The 27,428-nt window shown below is 36.6% G+C and overlaps 1 protein-coding gene across 2 annotated transcripts in view; it reads right to left on the reverse strand.

Annotated features, from left to right (window-relative positions):
- Window positions 1-927: 927 nt before the first annotated feature.
- The window catches only part of npr2 (natriuretic peptide receptor 2), a 45,760-nt gene continuing 19,259 nt past the window's right edge, over window positions 928-27,428 (reverse strand). The window contains exons 8-23 of one of the 2 annotated variants that reach the window (XM_053230403.1): window positions 26,285-26,369; window positions 22,010-22,130; window positions 19,598-19,672; window positions 16,694-16,780; window positions 14,955-15,059; window positions 13,602-13,673; window positions 12,672-12,831; window positions 12,363-12,518; window positions 11,359-11,527; window positions 9,054-9,200; window positions 8,230-8,353; window positions 6,011-6,079; window positions 5,666-5,840; window positions 4,371-4,469; window positions 2,719-2,810; window positions 928-1,478 (exon numbers count right to left, since the gene is read on the reverse strand). In XM_053230403.1, the coding sequence (XP_053086378.1) occupies window positions 1,416-1,478; window positions 2,719-2,810; window positions 4,371-4,469; window positions 5,666-5,840; window positions 6,011-6,079; window positions 8,230-8,353; window positions 9,054-9,200; window positions 11,359-11,527; window positions 12,363-12,518; window positions 12,672-12,831; window positions 13,602-13,673; window positions 14,955-15,059; window positions 16,694-16,780; window positions 19,598-19,672; window positions 22,010-22,130; window positions 26,285-26,369 (1,799 nt within the window). In that variant the 3' untranslated portion in view covers window positions 928-1,415. The remainder of the gene's footprint in view (window positions 1,479-2,718; window positions 2,811-4,370; window positions 4,470-5,665; window positions 5,841-6,010; window positions 6,080-8,229; window positions 8,354-9,053; window positions 9,201-11,358; window positions 11,528-12,362; window positions 12,519-12,671; window positions 12,832-13,601; window positions 13,674-14,954; window positions 15,060-16,693; window positions 16,781-19,597; window positions 19,673-22,009; window positions 22,131-26,284; window positions 26,370-27,428) is intronic. The other variant, XM_053230404.1, reaches the window with a different exon arrangement.

Raw genomic sequence — 27,428 nt, forward strand, 5'->3', positions numbered from 1 at the left:
GGTAATTATGGGCTCTGTGAAGACCTTGTAAAAACTTTATAATTTCCACAATTTTTGACATAAACACACTATAAGATTAGATTCATATATTTTAAATGTAACTTAGTTTTCAGCTAACTAGAATTCAACTAACGCAGTGTTGAATTCTTGAATTTGATTGGTCAGAAGGTGTTGCTTATGTCTAGGTGTGTATTTTATTGCTTAGCCAGGCAGAGCTGTTCAATTTGTGGGTGAGAATTTCAGTGCCTATTCTTTAAAACTTAAAAACAAAGAATATGCATAAATATGTAAAAGCTGAGCACTGTAACAAAGAAGTTGTCTCATTATCGAACACAGCGCAGTTGCGTTCTGCAGTACGACCCCTTTGCAACAGCAGCCGCAGTGACAGAGCCGAGTGTGGGAGGCAATTCACAATCGAGTAGGTGGGATGCTGCTGTGAACATCAGCACACACACACACACACACACACACACACACACAGATGGTAAAAGACCTAATGGACTCTCAATAATCAGTGACGTCATTCCTTCAGCTTACTGTACTCAACTACAAGGAAAATAAGCTGTTACCACATGCCACCATATTTTAATATTGCTAAAGTAATATGCAACAGTTATTCTAACAAATAAGAGTAATGTGATATGCTGGATGAACAACGAGACTCAGCTACCCAAAATGGCCTTTAGTGGTCAAAATGTCAGACTATTTTAAGTTTTTTGTCAAAAATGTGTGGGGTTTTTTTGGAACATGATACTCACAGAGATTGTAGGAGGATAGAGGATGAGGTACTCAAGTAATATCAAATATCATTCCTCTTCAGATGAGCTTATGAGAGGCAAACCATTCAAACACTGCACTGAGGGAGGAAATTTATATCACAAAATCTGTGCAAACACTGTGCAAATTAAAAAAAAACAACAAAAAACATAATTTTCAGATTGTTTATTGAACAAAATATCTTACATTGTCTTGGATATACATATATACAAATATTAACCTGTATAGTACCAGGGCAAAATATCACTTCTGACACCAGCAATAAGTTCAGTACATTGTACCTTTGCCCTTTTCATGTGCTGTATATAGATACACATCATTTTTCAAATCACGTACAAATCTGGATATAGAAAGCACAAAAATAAGTAAAATCATTGAGGAAAAAAAGTCCTCAACTATCAACACTGGAAGTTGCATCATCATAAAAAAAAACACCTTTACAGTTTCTTTTGCAGTTGGAGCAGGTATGAAACATACCTACATTATAATTCCTCATAAGGTATTAGGAGTAACATGTTCGATGTGAGGATGGGGCTGGTTTGTGCATCCTTTCAAACCAAGAGCAAAATCCAGGGGGGAAAAAAACAAGGATTGTGCTGAAGAGGTTTTGGCCCAGCGCTTCCCTCCATCAGCAGCACTCAGATAACATAGACATCTGTCTTCTCCCCTAGAAGCCAATACGTTCTCATTTTGCCTTTGCCCTAAAAGAAGGGAAGGCAGAGATCAATATGGCACATTGACAAGCTCTTAGGATGCACGCTGGAGCAAATAATCAACACTCAGTGCCTGCTTGAGGACAGCAGAGTGGCTTGAGTCTGCAAAAACTAATGAGTAACACCCCGATTAGAAGCTGCTGAGTATCCCCTGCCCCTACTGTTTAAAAATAATTATATAAAAGGGACTGCAAACCAGTCTCGGATTAGCTTAACTGGAAAAGTGGCTTCATCAGGACTGAACGGCATTTGTTTTCCATTTCTACAGGGACACAATGTGCATGCTGACTCTGTGTCTGCTACAGCTTGTAATCGGAGAAGCACAGAGAGTACCATCCATAACACAGAGTCTGGAGAGATACATGTGGTTAAAAATGTCTCAGCAGGAAACAAATACACTGGAACATACTGGTGTGGGTTTATATACTACCAGAGTAAAAGTATATTTTAAAAGTATACTCAGGGCTGAGTGATATGATTTATACCACAGTGCTGCTTATTTCTTGAATCTGATTGATCAGAAGGATAGTTTTTTTTGTTTTTTTTTTTAAAGAGTTAGCATTAAAATGTAGTGTTATCCCCACCCTGTGCCACTTGAATGCACAATCAAATCTGAAATGCATTTACAGTTTGACCACTGTTCAGGCATATGTCCTTTTTGTTTCAGTTGAAATGGTTATATTTATTCTATTGTAAATGTTTATATTTATATTTATTTAAAAAAAAAAAAAAAAAAAAAAGCTTTGTTAGGTTAGTTTTTGGGGTTTTTTTTGGACCCCAAAGTCCTAATTGCTCTAGAAATCTTTTCAAAATGAGAAGAAGGCTAAAAGTCTTCATATCCTGGCAGATAGGCAGCAAAAATTCTACACACACAAAAATAAACAAACCCTACATGAGATAGCTAGTAAGCTAGCTCTCTAATTAGCCATTCTATTAGTGTACTAGCCTAGGGGCAGTCAAGAACTCATCCTGTATAGTGTTCACATGGTCCTTTTTGAACGTTATTGATAATAGATCATGTTAAATGATATTAGATATTAAGATTAAAAAAAAAAAAAGATTTTTGTCTTTATTTTAACCGGAGGTTTAACATACTGCCCTCAAACCCATCTCTGTACCTGAACTGTAAGCCATGCTGTGGTATCGACTGGACATATTAAATGGTGAACAACAAATCAAAATCATTCCCAGGCATTGGCATGTTTTATTATGTCCTTGATTACTTTACCTTTATTTCTATATCCCCTCGTAGCTGGAGGTCGAAGTAGCCAAACTCGTCAAGCACCTCTTTGGTGGCGGAAGACACGTGTATCCGCAGGGCTGCAAAAAGGGAAACATATCAATAGAACCAATCAGAGTAAGTGCAGTGCTGTGAGTGACAGCTGGACCCTGATGACCTCAGACTTATGGAAAACCCCAGGCCTAGCATGTAATAAGTAATGTATGTATGCATGTACTCTCTAGTGCTTTGGACGTATTTGATGGGAAATGCACACTCCATATGGGCTGTGCATGTGCAATAGATTTTATGCTCTGAAGCTTACTTAGCAGTGCGCTATAAATCACACCGGATAGAGGGGCAGTGACTCCTGCATTCATTATTAATGGTTATTAAGTACAAGGAAGCCCAATACAGGAAGTCAGGCAGAAAGTCAATACAAACAATGAGCCCAATAGATGGTACGTGGCATGTCTCTCTCTCTCTCTCTCTCTCTCTCTCTCTCTCTCTATATATATATATATATATATATATATATATATATATATATATATATACATATATATACACACAAATAGCTTTTGCTGGTGCTGCTAAGTGCTCATTCACAATACGGTTCAACCAATCCATTGTTGTAACTACAAATCCATTTAGTAACAACAACGTACCCGTTTTTCTCACATAGTGACATGATATTCGGAGATGCGTACTAATGTGTTATTTTTACATCTACTAATTAATTTTATTTATTCAGTTGTAGTTGTGGAACTGGGATGGACCCTATGTCATTCACTATATGCCATAATGCTATTTGAGATTCAGCCACAGAAACTTTCTATAAAATATCACTTTTAGAATATTTTCAAAGGCTTAGTTATGTACTGAAAGTGTTGTAAAAGTGATACTACATTTAGTAGTTCCAATTTCCAACTTCCACGTATTAGTGTTGCTCATTTTTTTGTGTTTGTGTGTATCTGAATCTCAAATGGTGTACTACTAAGAATCTAGTGCAGTACATAGGGGCTTTACAATGCCATTATGTTCTCCCCTGTGTAGTAAGCGTATATAGTGAATACATTTTGTGATTTGGCATCATTGTGTATTGAAGGGGTTTGTATGAAAATATTCCTGCATCAAGATGAATTGAAGAACGTGAAATAAAACTAAAAATGAATGTGAAACATTTAAATTGCAATAATGCGTCCTATTCTGTGGTTGATGGGGTACGAACACATAGTGTAGCACTACAGCTAAATTTCACTTTACCAGTATAATATTATAAACTAATTAATATTTAAACACATTTCAGTACTCAATATTTTAAGCAATTAAAATTGTACTATAACACTAAATGCGAAGATTATCTATGACATCTAGCTAGCCAGCTAGTACGCATTGTTAAAATTTTTTCACAGATTAGACATGTACTTAATGAGTGATGTAATAAAACACGACTTTTGATTTTTCTCTCCTTTGATTGGAAATCTGAACCTGTGTATCAAATAGCATGCCACTTGAGTTGTCTGTCAGCAAATACGTCCTTACTCTTACTCAAGGACAATTATTTTTACTCCAGCTTGAGTCATTACTTTTACTAAAATGATGTTTTTAGCTTCTCTTACAACCGCAGCACGTTCTAGAAATTTGTTTTTGTCACCCACCTTCCCCGGTGGACTCCATCCTTGATGCCGTGTTGACAGTGTCTCCAAATAAACAGTACCTGGGCATTTTGAGTCCTACTACACCTGCACAGACAGGCCCTGTACACACACACACACACACACACACACAGAAAGACACAGACAGGCGTGGGAGATTCATTAACTCCTGCCAGAAGACACCATACAGAACCCTCTGACCATAAGTATCATCTGATAGGTTGAGAGTTCACGCTGAGGACATTGATCCCTGCAGTCGTACCAGCCTTAATCTCATTAAAACAGCCACTGTGGTCCGCATATACACAAGCTGACAGAGATTGACAGAGATTTGTGAGAGCATGCTGGGGGATTTACTCTAAAGTAGGGCTAAGAGGATTACTGCTTGGCTGTGTGGCTGAGTATAAGAGAAAACATTAATTAAGTACTAATGCTGTGACTCAGCCCTTGCAAGGTGGGGTAAATGTTAGAGATACAGACTTGCCTTGGTGTTTGGCATAAAAGCAATACGTTTTATTAATGACAATGTAGAAAATTATATAAAAATATAAAATAAATATAAAAAAATATATAGATTATTGTATAAAAATAAGAAACTATGCACTGAGTGAGTTTACATGAATATAATAAATATCCATCTGTTTAGATCATTTAAGCATGCATAAATCATATACTATGATCTCAAAAACTGTTATTAGATTTAAAGACATTCAATCAAGAGTTATTTTGGCCAATAAATAGATTGTGCATGTAGACCATTAATCAGATAGATATTGTTCTGCACATGTGCACACACACAACCGGAAGAAGGAAAAAAAAAAAAAAAAGCTGGTTTCTGTCTTTGGATCAAAATAGTGAGAGCTTAAAGAAGAACATGACATGCAATTTTTGACCATAATATCGCCAAAATAAATATTTAGTGACCTAAATGTGACCTAAGAAGTGACCTAAAAGCCGATTTCTAAAAGCCGTTAACACAATAGTAACACAACATAACGTATTAAAAATACAGACTGTAAATGTTAAGAAATGCTGTTCTGCTTTTACTTCCATGTTGAAAACTTGACTTGAAAATTGCCAATGCTATTACCATGTTACTGTAAAACGTAATTACTAGCTGATAGCTGGAGTTATCTGATTATCAGATAATACTTAAATACATAAACATGGTGCTGAAATCTTTTTGCAATAAGCTTAAGATTATTTTCTATATGTAAACACACTCAGTGGCAATTTGCAAGCTGAAGTAATAACACAAATTTGCACTTGACCCGAATATCCAGCAGCAGAAAACATACCCGTGTGGATTCCGATGCGTAGCCACAGCTGGTCATTCGGTCTGTGTCTGATTTTAAAGCTTTTGACCTGCTCCAGTAAAGCTAATGACATTCCAGCGATCTCACGAGCATGGAGTTTGCCGTTACGTACAGGGAGACCAGACACCACCATATAGGCATCACCGATGGTCTCCACCTAAAATGAAGAAGGTAGACGTCTTGATCTACGCTTTGCTTTATTATCTAGGCTTTAAGTCTCATGGTTGAATATTAAAGAACGAATAAAAAGAGCAAAAAAGGTCTTTGTTTAAAGGAAAATCATATCAATGTCCTATTGAGAAGGATTTTAAAAAGAGTGCTACTCACCTTATAAACATCAAAATTATCAATGATGGCATCGAAACATGTGTATAAGTCATTCAGCAATGTTACAACCTGCAGAGAGACAAGTTTTTGGTCACATTTTGTTATCAGTAAACATTAGAAAGAAGTATTATTTTGGTGTATCTAATTCAGATTTTCTGCAGTATGAACATAAAAACACATTTAATATGAGTTTTTTTCAGTTGGATTTGATGTCTGACATATCACATCATCAACATGCACTGCACTAGAAAATCAGTTCTCGTGATGTTCTACTGTAAGTCAGTCAGACAAGTGTTATAACTTTATGTCAACAGGAATCTGTCACTTACATCGACTTGACATCAGAATTGACAACAATATAAGACAAAAGTTTGACGCCTGTTGGAGTAAGCCATTGCTTAGGTGTAAATGCTTAGGTATAAATGCTTAGGTATATTGTCTAATGAAATTTATATATAAAAATATGTTGGGTAATTTCTAACATTCTCCTTAGCCAACTATGAATTTTCTGTTACAGCTCAGAGACTGTTTTAATTAGTTTGAGGTTCTGGCATGCCATTTTTGGTAGGTTCTCTCAGGAATTAACTGGTGCACTAAGTATGCACCAATGTATCTCCCTACAGGTCAGTCAGCTTTTCAGTTAGCAAGTAGAACTTGTCTGAAGATATCTCCTGCAAACTTGTGTTGCCTCAGATTATGTAAATCACCCCCACTGTATCTTATTATTATTATTTACCATGAAGATTCAGGGGCAAAAAATAACTGCTTTGGTTTGACGCATTTCTGCATGAACTGCTTGAGCTTCCGTTAAATGAAAATAGTTCCTTCCTCCTGTTTTGGATGCAAGCCCAAACACGGACTGTACCGAGAAATAGATTTGCATGAATAAAGCAAGTGATAATGAATACAACACAATGAGAGCACAGTGCGTGCAGCATAACAGTGTGAGTATAAAATTAAACACACTGGTGCTGGGAGATAAATCATGGAGATTATATAAAGACAGTACAGAAAAGGTGAAATGTATATTTGGTTATATTAAGTAAGGAATAAACCCTGATGAGGGTTTATTATCAGTGATCAATGATGGGCCGATGCAAAGCAGAACTACCATCATGTAGTTGATTATTTTCCTTTATTATTATTTCGTCCTGAAGTGTTTTATTCCTCTTATACTACAGTCATTTGCCAATTATTAAAAAGTTTAATTTATTAATTAATGGCATGCTCTAATTTTTATCCTTTTATAGTAACAAATAATACATCTGCTAGACAAGTTAGTTTCTGTTATATTTCACTTATGTTATAGCAGCTATAAATCAGCCTCTGTTTTTCTCACTTACGGAGTTAATAAGACAAAAATAAATGCAGCGTCATGTTACAGAGAAACCACAAAGCGCAAAAATCCTCTGTCCTGAAGACTTTCCCGTGGCGCAAAACTGTTGCAAAGAGCCAAAAACACTGGAGACTCCTTCCATAAATGTTAAATAAATGTCTCCATACAGAAAATGTCACCGACAACAACAATTCTAAATTCAGCAATTATAATTTTTTTGTTGTTCTTAAATAACCACACTTTTTAAAATCCATTTACTGTTAGCCTTAGATTATTTCCAACATGCAAGTTATTTTTCCCATGAGATTTGTTTATATCTGTCATAGTAAGGCATTTCTTCTTTCCTCTATTTTCACACTCTATCAATACCATTCTGTCACAACAAAGAGCCCTTACTATGCTGAAAGCCTGAACAATGTACTGGCTTTTTACCAGCTCTGGCTTAAGTTAAACAGAGACTCCTGTTCGCTGTCTAATTCGTTAGATATGATTTGAGATTCCTACAAACATAACCAATTCCTCCCTCTATAACTAATGGAATTTTCCTGGCAGGAGATATAACGAAGTCAAGACCATATAGGGCCATGAGAGTTTAAGACTTCTTCCTCAAAAGGTGATCATGTTTTAAGGTGACACCTACTCGAGGGAAAGCCAAGGACAGGAGAATTCATTCATCTTTTTAAGGAGCCTCATATTCCTTGGGCTCAGCTCCAGTTGAATGGTGTTTGATTATAATTCAATGCTTAATAAATGCAGCTGTAAACATTTTAAGACATTTCTTTATTTTTAATGCCAAATCCCTTAATGCTGTATTGTGGCCATGACTGCTGGACATGACAGCATGTTATTATAATGCAATTTTTGAATTTTCAAACATACATACCTGTAACGGTGTGCTTTCAGCAGACATTGAAGTGAAGCCCACTATGTCACTGAAATAGATGGTGACGCTGTCAAAAGCCTCTGCCTGCACTGTCTCTCCTCTCTTCAGCTGCTCTGCTACTGAACTAAGAGCAAAAGAAATGAATATTTAAAAAAGGACAAGAAACTGAACGGCAAAATCTCTGCTCCACAGTTCCAGCATAATTTTAACACTAATGTATTTGGACCAAAAATAATAACCAGGGGCAGCCATGAGCAATTTATCAGGCCCCAAAAGTTCAAAACCGTGACAGGCCTACTAAGGAGTTGTAGTATGTTTCAGGCAAATGCATGTACTACAGATAAAATTAAACATTCATTTCAAACTCTGCACTGCATGGCAGCCAAACTCAACTTTGGTTCTCAGCCTTTCCCGATATAACACCAAAAATCCTTCTTTCCACAAGGGAAAAAAGATCAATTAATGATAGAGCCAGAGACGTGGATTTTCCTGCTTCTCGCAAAGAGGGCTTAGAATTCTCAACTGTTCCCACAGTCCTCAGCAGTCACTTCAGCTGGCTTTAATGTTCCTCCCTGCTTACATAATTATGTCTAAAATAGAGGACAATGCCAGGACAATCATCTATTTTCAGCATGCAAGGAAAAAACTGTTAGTGAAAGTACATCACAAGTAGTATGTGTGTGTATGTGTGTGTGTGTGTGTGTGTGTGTAGGCAAGGGGCTTAATAACCTTTCATTCATCAAGTTGTGGTTAAGAGCTTGGCAGCAGTAAGGAAACTCGGATGTGCACGTTACAAAATAACAAAAAATAAAAAGGTTTCTCACTGTGGCAAGATTTGGTAAAGCAGATTTTCGGCTCTCCTCTTCTCCTCCAAGTAGGCCTGCGTTCGCTCCTCCACAAGGTTCTCCAGGTTGTTGGCGTACTGCTCCATTCGGGACAGCAGGTTATTGAGGATGCTGGTGCTCCCTTCTCTGCCACAAACACAAGCAGCAGTCAGAAACCCAGAAACCCACAAACACAATCATTTCATATGTAAAATAAATCACAAGACAAAAGCGAAAAATTTGATTGGAGACAGGATTTCTGAAACGATGACTTGTATCAAGGATTTATGGGTTGATTTTTTCCTTTCTTCACTAAATTATTAATTAATAGCAGGATTTCTGTCAGAATTCTAAAGATATATTTATAAATGTTAATAAAGTTCACTGCTAATGGTAGCCATTTTGCTAACCTGACAGGGATCTGAATCAAGGATTGATAGATACAAATGGATGATTTGTCTTTTTTTTCCCCACAGATTATTAATTTTAATTTCCATTGGATTATTGAGTAATTATTTGCTTGTGGCTGATTAATGACCACTAACAGGAGGATGCTGTACCTCTACTGCGTGGAGCGATCACCATCTCAGTCCACTCTCCTTCCTTTTAATATTGCAGTTTGCAGACTTGGGCTACAAATGTAAGGTTGAGAATCTATGCGAGACATGTAGATGTGGGCTGAATCATCCTCAGTTGATGCCATAACTCAGAGCACTGAATGATTCAGATCTATTCTGGGTCAGAATTCACACACCTACATGCACCATTACAAAACTATGAGTCTGAAAAAGTTGATCGCTGGAATAAGTCTTGCACTTTTCCCCCTAATTCCTATTTGTATTTATAACAGCGATGTAGGATGAATAAAAGATGAAAGGCTTTTAAACTGGACTGTGTGAAATACATGTGGTGAATTACACAGAGGATAAAGAAATCCTTTTTGGGAGGTAAATGACATTAATCATGATGTATGGCGTATTACTTGAGAGCTGTATAATAATTTATTCAAACCTAAAGCAGCTTTTAGTGATCAGAAATATCGAAAGAGCTTATTTGTTCATTTATTCAATTCTTTTGCATACCGAAAATATCCGAAGACCCACAACAACATGTCATGCATTTCATTATGAAAAGAGGTCCCTTTTTAAATTAACGATGCCTGGCAAACATTTTAGCAAAACGTTTTAACATGTCACATTGTCCTAGTAAATCAATCAGATTTTTTTTAATCCATATTGGAAGCCATTTATCAATCAAATGCCAAAGTGCTAAGCTCTGATGGTAAAAAAAATCTCTATTTATAGAAACAGAAAACAGTGATCTTATTAACCAAGAGCTTCAATAAATGTAATTACTATTAAGTTAAAAGAAGACAAAGCACATGTGCAAAGCTTTTATATATAAAGTTGGGTTTTAGAAATAAGATACAGCAAAGTCAACAGTATGATTCTATTCATAATGACAAAATAAATTTTTGCATAACATTTATTTGACATTTGAAATAATTAATCATTGAAAGATGATATAGGCAATAACTGATGAATTCTTTTCGAAGTACTCATTAAAAAGCTGGGAGCAGAAATAATGGCTGAGGGTTTCAAAAAAAAAATTAATACTGGAATGTAGAAAATGTCGTAGAAGCAAACTGGGTTTCTAACGCAGGGTAGAATGGTTTACACTTTATATGAAGAGTGAAAATGCATTTATATGAATGACTCATTTTCCATAAACACTCATATGGGATTCCTGAATGTTTAAGTCAGCGTTCATAAAGTATTCATATGACAATAATATGTACTACCATGTCAGTCTACTGGACTTTTGAATAAGGTCTGTATAGATACATAGTTTGGAATAAATCTCTCATATTGAACAGTCAAAAAAGATCTGCGTCTTCACCTTTAAATGTAAAAAATATACTCTATGAACATTCAAACTAAACACCATACTCTCTGAACTGTGAAAGCCCATGGAATGAATATTATGTATACAGTACACCTTATATTGAACACCAGAATACCTTACTGCGATTATGCAAGACATCATGTCCGTTGTAGACATCAAAACTTCACAGTATGATATATTTACAACCAAATACCCCAGGTTTCAGTACATCACAGCATATTACCCACATGCTTCCTTGGTTCGAACACAGTAAATCTTCTGAGCAAGTAAGAAAGAAAATATGATGCTAAAACACTTAATCTACACCACATTTATATCTTCAAGGTGAAAGAAAGCCGAATCATGCCAAAGCTTCAGGCTATCAGGCCAAACTGGCATGCGCATTAGCAGCGGCACTCACTTGTTGAGTTTGGTGATGAAGATCTTGATGTGGCTGAAGTCTGGGCGCTCGGTGGGATCCTCTGCCCAGCAGTTCTCCATCAGGGTGGTCAGCTCCTCGCAGTGACGCGAGTTATCCGTCGTTGGACGGAAGTAGGGCTTCTGGCCATTCCGCACTTTCTGGATTATCTCTGAAACACAGAACATGTGCATGAACATAAATAAACACACATGCATACAGCTTGCTAAATTAACCACAATGCCATATTTTGTTATTGTTTCTGATAAATGGTTATCACTGATTAGCCAAAATGTCATCACAGAATATTCCTGATTACTGTCTTTTCTACTGGACAGAACAGCGCAGTGATTCAGTATTAGCGTAGTGACTGTCTAATAAAGGTTTTGTTTTTGCAAATGGCTTTGTTGGCAGCTTCAGCAGGCATCACATACTGTATAATACAATTTATTGTTTGAGATTAATTTCTATTTATTGATCAACAGTAACTTACCCACTTTTAGTGTATAATCCACCATTTTCAGGTTAGGCCAAATTAAAAAATAGCTTCTTATTCATTGTGAGCGCTCACTACATAGGGAATAATAGGTCTAAGCAAACAGTATTTCCGAAATAGCCACAGAAATTGTCTGTTTTGTGTTTTTGTTGTATTTTATTGTCATCTGACGAATATCGCATGCAAACATTCTCTCTATTTTCACTACTTTTAAAGTTTTGTCACTCTGTGAGGGAAAAAACAGCAACAATGCCACATATGTAACAATAAATAAGCTATATGCTTATTTCTGTGAATTTCACACAGCATTTTATTATTGATCACTAGTCATCCTAAAATCTCTTCCTTCTTTTGGGTTTGTCTCACCATGTTGTGTCATGACACACTGTCCAATGTGAACACACTATTAGGCTATTAGGCTTGAATTAATATGAGTGCACATATGGAGTGTATTCTATCCAACAATAGGATGTAAATCATGAAGTAAACAAAACGAGTAAATATAATTTACCTTTCGGGCTCAGATCCATGCCTTCCACATAGAACGGCCCATTTCTCAAGGCTATCTCCTGCAGGATGATTCCAAAACTGTACACATCTCCTTTCTGGGTTCCCTGTGGTGGAGGTCTATCATATATCAGTAACTCTGGAGCTGTCCATAGTTTTCCTGAAATATAAAAGCATTAACAGACAATAATCCTTTTGATTCAGGTTTCTCTTTTCTGGCTTTTAGAGCAAATAAAACAAACTTTTGAAATATTTCATAAATGTTAATTACTAACACTGAACGTCTGCATTTTTTAGGTTAACATTTGCTTACTTGCATAAAGTTCATGCGAGTCTTCATTCTCATTGGACGCCCGAAAGCTTGCCAGACCATAATCTGTAATTTTCAGTACAAAGCGACTGTCCACCACGCAGTTCGATGATTTCAAATTTCCATGGGAACCAATGTAGCTGTTGTGCAGATAGTTCATTCCCTGGCAGCAAAAGACATAACGCAATGTTACGAGTTTGACTAAATTTTATTTACCTTCATTTATTCCCATGTTTTTTGGCTAAATGTAGCAGAAAATACAAGACATCAGAATTGCTCTTGAGCTACATAAAAACAAATTACATATAAAAAGCATCATTTATTTATTTTTTTTACACCAGAAAGCTAATGGGATTAATTACAGCAGTTTAAAGCATGAAATTAATATGGAAATAACAGACCAAAAACAGGCCACTCAACAAAGTATTACCAGCAATATTTTCTAAATTAAAATACTTTCTAAATTAAAAGGCAATTAAAAGGTTACCATAATTTGTGATTTTGTGTCTGTCACACAAAAACACCTAAAGTACAATTATTTTCCCAGATTTCTCCCTATGTCGGCTGATTACGTAAGTGATCTATTAGCAGACCAACGTTTTCACTGAAAGCCTGGGGCATTTGTGCGTCTCGGCTCCTAAAGAGAAGGGATGAATCTGCACAAAAATTACTTTACTACCCATCTTTCAGACGCACCATCATTCTATCTCTTTTCGATCACTAATGGGACTCCTTTCACACACGAAAATTGCCAAGGCAACACAAAGACAATGTCCGGTCTGGCTATTACGACTATTAAAATCCTTTTAGGGTGACCGATTATTTACTGCATGAATTCAGCTTCTCCAGTGCTTATGTGTTGTTGAGAAAGCTATTAAGTTACGCATCGCTTTGATAAGGATGAATGCTTTGGCAAACTGCACTCTCACACACCTTGACAATGTCATTGATCAGTGAGAACCGGAACATCCAGTCCAGATTGATGCTCTCGTTTTCCAAAATGTCCTGCAAGAACAAAACTGAAATCAACACCGTGCACATCCAGACAAAAATCTTTGAGTCATTTATGTCCTTAATGAAAATCTGAATTTGGTATCGGTGGTTCATTGTGGAATGAAAGTGTCAGAAACTTAATTGTATAAAGTAATAAAAAGTATTCGTTAGACCAATAACGTCTGTCTGCAAGGCTTTAAGACCATACATGGAAGTCTTCAAGTAGCAAGAAGAAAGTCACTGGTATTCATAATTGTACATCCTTTCCACAGATTTTGTTAGCCAGCTAGCTAACCTGACAGGATCTCAGACAGGATTTTATGCCATAATCACAAATGTTATTGTTTACTGCTAATGACTAACTGCTAATAGCTAGACATCTAGCTAACATTTGCTAACCTGACAGGATTTTTAAGTTATACTCCTAAATGTTAATAACCCTTACTGCTAATGTTAGCCAGATAGCTAATATAAGCTTAGCTAACATAATTTCTGACAGGATTTTAGGTCACATTAATAAATGCTATCATTTTCTCTGCTAATAACAGCCAGATAACTGACATCAGCTCATCTGACAGGACTCCAGTTCATATTAATAAATGTAAGAACTTTCACTGCTAGACAGCTAGCTAACATTTGCTAACCCAAAAGAATTTCTGACAGGATTTTAGGTCATATTCATAAATGTCAATAACGTTCACCACTAACATTAGTCAGCTAGCTACTATAAGACAGGATTTCCAGCAGGATTTTTCGGTCATGTTAATAAATGGTATCATTTTTACTGCCAATGTTAGCCATAGCAAATGTTAGCTAGCTGTCTGGCTAAAATTAGCTGTGAAAATGATTACATTTATGAACATGATCTAATGATCCTGTCAGAAATCCTGTTAAGTGTGCTCATGTTAGTTAACTGGCTAATATTAGTAGTTATTATCATGATTTGATTTTTAAATTATATTCATAAACTGCTATAGCTAACATGAGCTAACCTCACAGGATTAAATAATATATAAGAGCCAAAAAAGCAGCACAACACCCACTGACAGAAGTCTTTAACCAGTTATGTTCAGCGCTACATACTTGTATAATTAATAATAATCAGAATTTAGTTTAAAGTAAGATAGAAATTAAAGGCTAAAAATACAATACAGTGAAATGTTTTTCATATAGTTATACAGTCATGTATATTCTAGTGTCTTGCTAATTAAATGAAAATGGATATACAAATATCTAAAAGTTAGCAAACAGATAAGAAATGTGTACGATAGTGTAAAGAAAGCAGGTGTTTACCTGTAGGCTACCCCGGGGGCAATATTCAGTCACAATGCAGACGTTTGGAGGATCAATACAGGCACCAATAAACCTGGTGAGATGGTTGAACTGGACGTCCCTCATCTACAACCAACACCGAACAAGCACTTTGAGTGATTTTTTTCAGTGATAACTCTAATTAGAGCCGGGGTTCACAAATTAGGACAATCTCAAAAGAGCAAGACAATTGGGAATAAATACAGGTTATTATAATATTGTTTTATTCTCAGCTGTTATGAACTCAGCAACCTCTAAACCCTGTGTTTTCAAAGGTGCACTGAGTGAAAGCACCTCTTCAACGTCCCCAGGCTAAGGCCAGTTAGCATAGCCTTTGACCCACATAATCACCGCCCTGGTGAGGAGCTACATAATATTCCCCCTGCTGTAACTTTACTGCTTCTTCCCTATTGTGTTTTCCCCAATCAAACATGTGCAGTCCCACACACTCCTCTATTAAATCCTGGAAATAGGGCCTAGTGCAGAAAGCAGTTTAAAACATGTCCTTGGACCCCTTATGATTGCTGTACTGATTTAGTTTATAAACACAGTCCAACTTTTCAAATATTAGGCACATTAAACTACTACTTGTACTATTGTATTTATTTGTTGGAACCACTGGAATCCAAACCAGTTACACTCCGTTAAAACTTAGATTTGACAGTTTTATTAAATCGGCAGTTAGATTTAAGTGATATTATTTGTACTTTTTTTGAGGTGGTTTAGGTTTTGCTCAGGAAATGACTTCATTACTGTGACTAGTCGGAGTTTAAATCCATTAAATTCAGACCAGTCTAAAAGTATTATAACATAATGATAAATTAATTTATTATTAATGAAATATTATAAATATATAATTATATAAATATAATTAATACAAATATAAATATAATATAATATAATTTATATAAATAATACATTTCTGAAGAACCCTTGAGGAACCTTTTGGTTTTGTAAGACTCTAGCAGTATCGTAGCTGACATGAATCACCATTCTTATGTCACAAAAATAAATAATAAAATTGCAAGCTCCCACGGATGGGGTCACTAGACCCCATTTTGAGAGCCATGTGTGTAGAACATAGTTTTTAATGCTTGCCATTAGCTGCTGCCTTCTTTTGGCTCGTTCTACTTGAGAAAACAAAACAGCGAAGCCTCAAATAGAGCTGTTATCTGTGTTTGCACTGCAGCAATGACGATGTGTCTGAGTCTGAATTACGAAAGATTTAGATAATATATAGAGCGTGGACAGTGTAGGATATTCATTATGTTCCTGAATTTGGGAAGTTCGAGTACTGACGTAGTCGTGTGCTGTCTCTGGAGCAGATTCCTGGGAAATTGCTTTTAATTTTTTTTTTTACTTAAGGCCATTTTCCAGTGCTTCCACAGAGACTGCTGGCCATTTTTCAGCTCTTTGAAACACAGCGTCCAGCATTGCTCCCCTCTTTTTCCACGGCCTCAGGCTGCTCTCCACCCCTTTCCTCAACAACTTCCCCCCACCACAAACACACACACACACACCTTATAATGTGGATGTGAAAGGGGAATGTATTTTTTACCACACAGGGCACTGAGGTTACTGAGTGGTCATAAACAGCAGGATAACACACACTTTACACACACACACACACACACACACACACACACACACACACGCACACACACGCGCATGCTCACACATTCACACACATTCACACACACTCACACACCGAATAAACAAACCTCTTGCCTTACATGCTTCAGTTCAAACAGCACTTGTCTTGTCAACTCGATCCTCTTGTTCACGTGCTTGATTGCCACCAGGTTTCCCTGTGAGAGGGGAAAAAAAAAACGTGTTAGTATCCATGTGGGTTGAAAGAAAAAAAAATCAAGCCGTATTATTTATTCAAGAAAGCATCATGGAATCCTCAAGATAAATATACACAAATTTTAGTGCCACTCAAAACCTAACTTAATACACTATTCAATGGAAATAATTTCCACTGAAGGCATGCCATGTGTAAAACCTGTTTTTACTCAGCAGCAAAAAATATGAAAACAAATTTTGCTGTACAAATTACAGCGTCTTCCCAAGTCTCAACTTCACAGCTTCAGATAAACACGTTTGCAATCATATATCACTGTGTCACAACTACAGATAGCTAACAGTAGCTTTGTGCCACTGACCTCCATATTACTCAGTGAATGCAAACGTTTGCATCCCCCATAGAAAAAAGGAATGTGTATCTCTATAAAAAAGAACTCTGAGAAGTTAAAAATGAAATGTGAACATACCCTGCAAAAAGATAACACCAGAAAATAACCATAAAAATAGTTTGAATAGAGCCAAAAACATGAAGCCAAAGTTTTTCCATCAATCTCTCACTCTCTATCCCTGATAGACAAAGTTAACAAAAATATTATTACAGAATATTAATATTACATTCAAAAGGAAAATATAGAATGCAATTAAAAGAAAATGCCTTTAAACTTGTTCATTTTTGCTATTAATTTCTTGACATACAGTATTTGTCATTTTTTGTTACATGTGATAATTAAGGAACAACAGTCTAACCCAACAAACTCATTTTTTTATTGCTATAAATTTTATTTTATTTTAAGGTATACAAATTTTTGAACCTTTTTTAGTCAGAGCAGATTAAAAATACACCCGATTAAGAATAGGTTGAAATTTAAGACAGTGCTAATTAATTAAGGCTTTTGATTTTGCAAAATACAATTTCAGACCAATTAAAAATTTTTAAGGACAAGCAGAAATTCTGGTTAATGAAAAATTATTCTGTAGAGATACAAGTGGATTCTGAATTTCTTCTTGCTTTACGTACCTGAGCACATATTTATCTAATTTGAGCACAACTATCCTTCTACCAGACAGATACAAGTGGAAAGGAAAATAGCAGAAGTAAAAATAAAGTCCTTTTTTTGGCTGAAAGACAATTTGTCTGCATGTTTGTCTGGCAAAGATGAAAAGTTTCTGGAACTGTTACAGCTCTATCCTAGATTGCTCTGTAAAATGGCTTTGTCTAAAGAGTTTATATAATCATTGAATTATCATTACATGTCATTTAAGCTGTACTTTTCCTTAACGAGCCTCTGTGAGATGCGTGAGCTTTCAGTGCACTGGACGTTCATTAGGGTTAAGGTGTGCAGCTCTTACGTACCGTTTATTATAATACGTATGATGTAACTGGAATGAACAGAACTGTTAACAGAAGGGCAATTGTTCCACCTCTGAAAATGGTCTCAGATTGCTTGTGAGTAAATACACATGCACCTCGAGGGCTCTTTGCTGATACTGCTGGAGTACTGACATCACTAATCCAATTCATTTAGCATAACCAATACAGAGAAGTTAACAGTCGTGCCAACACACAGCAATGGTGCAATAGAATGTGATCACAGAGTAATACAGCGAGAGACCACAGCTCCCTCTCTCTCTCTCTCTCTCTCTCTCTCTCTCTCTCTCTGTCCATACCCCTCTCCCTCTCTACTGTTCTCTCAGTGTTTCTCTCTGTCTCTCTCTCTTCACCCCTCTCCCTCTCTACTGTTCTCTCAGTGTTTCTCTCTGTCTCTCTCTCTTCACCCCTCTCCCTCTCTACTGTTCTCTCAGTGTTTCTCTCTGTCTCTCTCTCTTCACCCCTCTCCCTCTCTATTGTTCTCTCAGTATTTCTCTCTGCGTCTCTCTCTCTCTCTCCCTCTCTACTGTTCTCTCAATGTTTCTCTCTGCGTCTCTCTCTCTCTCTCTCCCCCTCTCTACTGTTGTCTCAGTGTTTCTCTCTGTGTCTCTCTCTCTCCCTCCCTCTCCCTCTCTACTGTTCTCTCAGTGTTTCTCTCTGCGTCTCTCTCTCTCTCTCTCTCTCTCTCCCTCTCCCTCTCTACTGTTCTCTCAGTGTTTCTCTCTGCATCTCTCTCTCTCTCTCTCTCTCTCTCTCCCTCTCCCTCTCTACTGTTCTCTCAATGTTTCTCTCTGCGTCTCTCTCTCTCTCTCAATTTTCAATTTCAAAGTACTTTATTGGCATGATTGTTTACATACAGTATTGCCAAAGCATCAATATAGAAATGAAAAAAACAATAAAAGTGACACAATGCAAGGTGCCAGTGTAGGACAAAAGAGTTACAACAGTTATGCACATATACACCATAAAATAAAATAAATAAAATACAGTAAAATAAATTAGTAAATAAAATGTATGTCGAGTGTTTAGAATTGTCCAGTGAAATGTGATTAGAGCAGTAATTGGTTTCTGAGCATGTGCAGCTCGGAGATGAATTTTGCTGCAACAGGTGCATGACTGCCCTCCCCCAGTAGCACCCGCATTTTATTTCTCTGTTTCTCTCTCTCTCTCTCTCTCCCTCTGTCCGGATCTCTCTCCATCTATCTATGTGCATTGTCTACATGTCTCTCTCTCCCTTTCTCTGTCTCTTTGTCCCTCTCTCTCTCTCTCTCTCTTTCTATTTGTATTGTCTGCATGTTTCTCTCTCCCTTTCTCTGTCTCTTTATCTCTCTCTCCATCTCTCTGTCTCCCTCCCTCTCTCTCTCTCTCTCTCTCTTCAGCGAGTATACATGTGTGTGTGGGTGTGTAGAAAAGCGGAGGTAAGGAAAATGTCAGAAGAACTCAGCCTCACCTTAAAATAGCCTGTTTTTGCAAACAGCTGATGTTTTCCGTGCGCTGTGATCAAGGAACCGTAGCTGGAACCCCTCTGGAAAGAGCACATAGGGGACACAAGGTTAGCATTCAAATCAATGTAGATGTCTTTAGCATGTAAAAACGAAGAGCTGATTCTGCCTCAGATAAACCAACATGGTGTAGGATTACACCATTATATTTAGCAAGCTCATGTAAGAATTCATGGGAATGGTCTGTAAGGGTTGGTCAGAGTATACAGAGTGTATTGTGTTGCAAAGATCCATAAGTACACTATATGACCAAAGGTTTGTATACACCTGACCATTAGACCCATAGGTGGTTCTTCCCCAAACTGGTGCCACAAGGTTTGAATTTTCTAGGATGTCTTTTTACGCTGTAGCATTAGGATTTCCCCTTTACTGGAACTAAGGAGCCCAAACATGTTCCACCATGACAATGGCCCTGTGGGTCCATGAAGACATGGTTTGCCAAGGTTGGAATGGAAGAACTCGAGTGGTCGAATGCACACCAGGCCTCTTCGCACACACCAGTGCCAGACCTCACTAATGCTCTTGTGGCTGAATGAACACAAATCCTCACAGCCACACTCCAAAATCTAGTTTAAGGGCTTCCCAGAAGAGTGCAGGTTATTATGACAGCAAAGGGGGAATGGGAATAGTAACTCTGGAATGGGATGTTCAGAAAGCACATTTGGGGGTGATGGTCAGGTGTCCAGAAACTTTTAGCCATATAGTGTATTTATGGTATATTTTGACAAGAAGAGTGACACTGTCAAATGACCTTTAATAAGAAACTATTGTAATGACTGTAGAAGTGTATATTTAGTCATTTCTCTTATTTTTACAGCCAACTTGCAATAATTTCTTAATAAAATACAAACACTATATGTCTAGGCTTTAAAAATGTCTGTTCTACACCCAGTTCAGGTCTGTAACGGTTCATTTGATAAATAAGGTTTCTTGGATTCCTAAAAGGTTTCTTCCCTTTTTTGACAGGGAAACACTCAGATGTGCTCAGTAGTGCTCAACATGGAAACTTTACAGGGATCACCCAGAGGGACAACAGAAGAACTTTTCTAATTTTCTAAGTACACAGGGATGCACCAGCACTTTGGTCGCCAAAAAGCGTGCCATTTTGGAAATTCTGTGGCCAGAAAAAGTAAAAATGCAAACATTTTGACACAAAAACATTACAGGTTGCATAGACATGACATCCTGGTCAACATGCAGATCAAAAGTATATATTTATAGTTTTTATTTGTATAATACTATAATATCATATTTTATATGTTTTATATATTGTATGTTTGGTTTTGAGTAATGTCCTACATTAAGGACAAATTTGTCAAATAATTAGAGTCCATTTTCCAGTTAAGCATTCATTATGCTATACTTTTGATTAATGTCTTTTAATTTGAAAGCATTAAAAAACTAATTTAATTACTCAAATGTATGCACCAGTCAAATGAGCTCATTAACAATCTTTAAAAATCCTGCACTTGGTTTCAGCTGTGAATTTTAATTTCGGTGCATTGCTCCTTCCAGTGATTCACATTAATTAACATTACACAATCACATTATTTTCATGCTACACTGATCCACATTTGAACACAGCAGTTATTTATAAAATATGGCACATGGAACAAGTTTCCAAAATGAAACAGAATGAATAAAATGACACTTAAACCAAACACGGACTGGCTCACACTTGTAGTAAAATGAGGTAAGACAGATTGGAAAGCAGTGCCAATATCAGTATTACAGCCTGGAAAATTCATTAAAAACATATATATTTATATATGCCCAACAACTGTAATGAAACCCGCTGTGTGTGAGTGTGTATGTGTGTTTGTGTGTGTGCTACTGCACAGCAAAGTAGACATTAAGCGTTTCCGAAACCTACAGAGAGTTTAGAAAGCATTAAAGCTATTTTGGATCATTAAGCAATCATACTAATGTCAGAATCAGTGAGTCATTTTAGCGTACAACAAAACTATTGAGACCGAGGCGGCCAGTCATGACTCAGGCGTCTCAGGAGTTTTAAAAATGACCGAGTGTACAGTAGAGCCTGTCACGGGTGGATGTTAGCTGCTAAACTGGCTGGCGCGTTCACTAAAATAAGCTATGTTTATAATTTTAAACGGGGGTTGTAAATCCAAAAAAATGGGGCTTTTAAGAAGTTCTGACAGCAGCCAAGTTCTAAAAAAAAAAAAAGTGTCATGTGAACAAACTTGGAATAAGAAGTTAGCTCTACTTATTGTAGTTAGAAAACCCGGACTAAGAAAGTTGTCAAAATGGACGGCACGGATACAGGCTGAGTCCAGCTGGGAAAGGAATCAGCGCTAAACCGCCCACCAGATATGAGGATAACGGAGTGGAATGAAAGATACCTGGGAAAGAGTGAGGCGGCTGCCAGCGCGCCTGTGGTATTTGTTGGGGCTTTCAAACTGCAGATCCTCCCATCGAATCCTCCACAGCATTCCTGCCAGCTCCTTCTCCAACTTCAACTTCCTGAACAGTGCAACACAGTGAAATCAAAGACCTTCTGCTTTTATTGTATTGACAGATGATTTTATCCACACGACTCATAATTGAGGCAGTTGAGTGGTACGAGACTTGCTTCTTAGGACCAACTATGTCTCTTCTGGGATTTGAAGTCACAACCAGAGGTGCCAGGTTTGCGGTTTTCCCACAGAACTGGGCCACTTTAGGTAATATGGAGGAGTTTTTAATGGAAACAATACAAAGTGCTGTTATGTATAAATGTGGTTATGATGAATTAGCACAAGGATCTTCAACTGGCGGAAGGTATTTTAGCAGACCATACTGAGTACTTAAAAAAAAAATACTGTAGCAGAGCTGAAAAACATATGAGAAAAATACAAAATAAACATGAACCAGCTCAGATTCTGCAGCCGAACCTCTGCTGCATCCAATCATTTATTATTTATTTGAAGGCAGCTCATCAGAGTCATTAGGTCAGAAGGAGAAGAATTTTAACAGACTTTCATAGATTTTTTCATTTTATTTACCCTCTCTGGTCTGAGTAGGGAACTGATAGAATGACTTGTTTAAACAAAAGTCGATGATGAAAACAGGATGTTTAAAGACGAACAGACAGAAAAGTATGCTGTATCAACTTCAAAGTAGATGTGGCTCATCTGTTCCGAGTCTGTAGCATTAGTCAAATGTGGTTACATGAAATGCCACTATGAAGCGAAACATAATACTTTCAACTGCCTTATTTATAGCCATAAACTAATCAATAATGGTTACGTATTAAAAGATAACTGTTGTTGCCCTTCCATCATGTTATTAGCTTAGGTAACTGAATCTTCACAACTTTCAGTTGAATAATCCTGGATTAGCAGAGATTAGCATTAGATTTTAGGACCGTAGTGAAAGAACTGTTTAGGAGAACTGCTTGTTTTTAATAATGACTCAATATAATGTCTCATATGATGTTAATTATTTTACAATACACACTCACAGGAATCTCAGGCACCAAAGTGCAAGTGCACCAAAACTGGGCAGTTGAACATTTGACAAATATCACGTAGACTTTTCTAATCTTCAGCTTCTCCTGTTGTAGCACATCCACCGCAAAGTTTGGCATGTTGCGTGTTGCTGAGATTTTTTCTACTCACGCTGGTTGTAAAGAGTGGTTATTTGAGTTATTTTCAGCTCAAAACAGTCTGGCCATTCTCTTCTGATCGCTCTCATCATTTCCGCCCACAGAACTGATAGACACTAGATTTTTTGTTTTGTTTTGGGTTTTTTTTTTTTTTTTGCACCATTTTATATAAAATCTAGAGACTGCTGTGTGTGAAAGTCCCAGGAGATCAGTAGTCTAGCACCAGCAACCATGCCACAATCACTGAGGTCACATTATTTTGATCCAGATGTTTGATGTGAACATTAACTGATGCTCTGGACCTGTCTCTGATTTGATTGGCTGATTGGATACTTGCATGTATGAACAGGTGGCCATGGAGTGTGTATGTCATTATTTTAGAGTTTAATACAGGGTTTGTGAGGGTCAGATTTCAAGTTTTGGACTCATTTTAGATCACTTTAGATCAACCCTGCTCTGCAGATCACTTGTGTAGAATTTTAACCATTTAAAACAAATCAAAATTTTTAGCAAAATTTACTCATTCATTATGCAAAAACATTGACAAAAATGTCAAAATTAGGGCCAAAATTTGTAAATCAACGCACAAATAGAAGATAGCAATAACTGATAGTAAATATGAGTCACAAAATTTTCCCAATCTCTCAAAGAATTTTTACATGACATGAGGATACAGTTCACAACAGACTAATATACAGACTGCAGTCTATCGACTAAAAACAGCCTTTAGGTAGGACGGGAGGGTAAACACAGTCAGAGCCATTTTAGGGTCACTGCTTTTCTCGCCTTTTCCCTCCTGTTATTTTTGACCATAAGTAAACTTGGATTTCCACTCCAGCATGTTCATAAACACGTGGACACTTTCCAAATGGATCGACACATCTGGAGCTGCTCTCTCTGGACCTGCTGTTTCCCCAACAAGCTCAGACGAACCGAAATCGCTCATCCTGATATTACATGGACATCGCCTTGGTAGGATTTCAAAATGAGATGGTTTGTTGTTCAGTGGAGAAAGAGAAAGAATGAGTGAAAGAAAGATGGAGAGAAAAGAGCAAAGCTCACACATTCCAATCTAAAAGGTGCAAAACACTTCCAGATGTCGAGGCTAGGATATTGCAGCGTTTGCATTTCAACTGGGTTTTTAAAACTCCCCTTCGTAGCCACCCTGGTCTGCCCCAAAAGACCCACCGTTATTTGTTTTTCTAGGCTGGAAGAAGGGAAAAACCTTGGCGGGGGTTTAATAGTAAAAAAAAAAAAAAAACAACTGAGATTCCAAACAGAATTTATTTGGGGTTCGTCAAATTAAGATGCCTCCATTACTATTATTATTATTATTATTATTATTATTATTATTATTATAGATCATATGCATGCTGAGAGCTGTATTTATCTCAGTAAGAACTAAAAATACTTTTTGAACTTCATGCATAAAATACAATTCACCCCTAAAAGTGCCCAGCTTATTATTTAGCAACTATACTGAAACTAATAGGAAAAGTGTGTAGTTATGAAACTAAATCAGGACTTGGGTGGTTACGAGGTTAAAGGATTTAAAATCTGTTGCAAATAAAATGCAAAATCAAGCCAATTTTGTGGGCACTGCGTCTCCATAAGGCTTATCCCTGATACAGACAGCCACATAGATAGACACATGCCCTTTTTTCTATTTTAAGGTACTCATTTTAATGCCATTAGCAGGTCTTGGTGCAAAGGGAAGCATTCCACACTGGACTTATTGTTTCATGAATCCCATATGTGAATACCTTCAGTACCCCCCACTCCTCCTTCCCAAATAGCCCCCTCTCGCACCATTAAACCGCTCACTTTGCCTTCCTGCAAAACTTCACCTCACACCATTGACTTATCAGCATGATCTTACTCCTAATTATCCGTCTTTAGCGTAATGGATTTTGTCTGGACAAAACAACAAACTCAAGCTGTAAGCATTTTTTCTTAGTAAAAGGGAAGACAAGCGATGGCGAAACTGAAAAGGATAGGAATGTGAACACTGAAGCACACAACGCTGAGGTTTAAAACCAAACTGAAGGTATAAAATAATCAGTCAGTCTACAGATAATAGAGTCAATATCATATCATGATAAAATAACTGTACAATAATTGTCATTGTGACAAATGATTCAATTACATTTTTTATATAATTTATACCACTCTTATATTATAAATAATATAACAATGTTCATTCACAGCCATACCCTGACTTTTATACTATAAAAAAAGGGTAAACGGTATGTAAAGTTTGGCCCCAAAAAGTCATCTGCAAAAGGATTTAGCAAAAACAGCCAGGTTACAACTCCACAAAATATCACTGTTATACAACAACACAAAGAAATTTGATTGCTGAACTCATTGAGCACTTTTATACCTTTATATTTATATTTGTATAATTAATCATTATAAGCTCATATAATTAAAGCAATTCAAATCCTGAAAAGCAGTTGTGTGTGTGTGTGTGTGTGTGTGTGTGTGTGTGTGTAGCAGTACATTCTGACTTCTGAAAAACCCTAATGAGAGCTTTATAAGTTCAGGAAAGGACTTCTGAAGCTAAAAATCCCAATATTAGCCACGGACATAAATATTTACCTCACACTGTTGACAAGACTTAATCTTAAATGCACTTATATTTAATTCACCAGTCAACAGTCAAGCTTCTTGTTTAGTTTTTACTGATTCTTTCAGCTACTTGTTTCAGAGAACACAACTTATTTACGGATTATTATTGGAAAGAAAAAAAACAACCTTGTCCACATATTAATACTATGGCTGGACAGTTCTGATGTGAAATTGATGCACATTAGATCCTGTATTTTCTCTACACCAGAATGCTGTTAGTGTTTATACATTCCAGCCTTGAACTATTTAGACTCTCCACATCTCCACATAAATCTTGGAAATCGTGTAAATTCTGGGATCTACAGGTTCTCTGCCTAAAATCTCTCCTGGGATTCCCATCTTTTTTTATTTTAATGAAAAGAAACCTGCAAAGTCTACCAAATCAGAGCCAAAAACGTACCTGTAAATGAGAAAGCTTGACATTCCAAAAATGATGAGGGCAAGACCGGAGCCCACAGCAACAATTCCTAGGACAGGAATTTGGTCTGGAAAATCAAAGCAATATTAACACATCAATCTATCTATCACACATTAGAAAGTGAAGAATGTTAAACAGCCGCAGGCAAAAGAAGTTGCATTCAACACTGCAATGGAAACCTACGTGAGACAATTCAGTTTGAATAATTTGAATCTTTAATTTGTGATTCAATCTGAATCATTTGAATCATCATTTGGATTCAATTAAATTTAAAAGGATACAGATGCAATTATAAATTAAATTAAATTATTTCCTTTGGATTTCTATAGCCTCATTATGTGTTTTTCTCAGTATGACCACTTGCTGCTTCTGAAACATAATATTATTATACATCATGAAAAAAGTGGGATGTATTTAGAAATTTATACTGTTTTTTTGATCATGTTTATTTTCAGAACATATACGTATTTACTTTTTTTTTACGTATTTACCTTACCCTTGATCAATTACGTCTATTAATGAAAAACAGTTTTGACTAAATGTCACAGATTGGTAAATAAAAATGAATCTAAAATATTAAAATATGCAATAAAAGTATGCATTTACTTTTGATATTCTTTGCATGAATATGGCACAAACATACTGTAACACTACTGCTATATTTAGACTGAACATAGTTGTATAACATCATGGGCTCATTAGTGTTTAAATACATTCACATACTTTTCAAATTTCAGCAATTAAAAGTTGAATACAATGTTTTTAAAGTGAAATGTTTTTTTAAGTTTTAAAGCACTGAGAACATTTTTTGAAAGAAAAATTTTTTTTCAACCCTAATTAGTGGTAATGTAGCTGAATAAAAATCTCCTGCATGTCTGAAACTCTGCTCAAAGTTTAAGAGTTTCTCAAATAGTCAGATATGAATTTGCTGCCACAGCGGTTTCAGTGACTCACACACATCAGTCTACAGAACTGCCAAAAATTCGGTGGATTGAGAAAACTCTCAATCACTCACAAAATTCCTCTAAACAAAAAGTCGAAATAACAAATTAAAACCTTGGTAATTTAAATAATGTTATGTCTGCTCCAAAAGTTTATCAACAAAAGTCTTGGGGCCCATCCTGTC

The sequence above is a fragment of the Pangasianodon hypophthalmus genome, chromosome 27 (assembly GCF_027358585.1).
Source record: "Pangasianodon hypophthalmus isolate fPanHyp1 chromosome 27, fPanHyp1.pri, whole genome shotgun sequence".
Classification (NCBI taxonomy): domain Eukaryota; kingdom Metazoa; phylum Chordata; class Actinopteri; order Siluriformes; family Pangasiidae; genus Pangasianodon; species Pangasianodon hypophthalmus.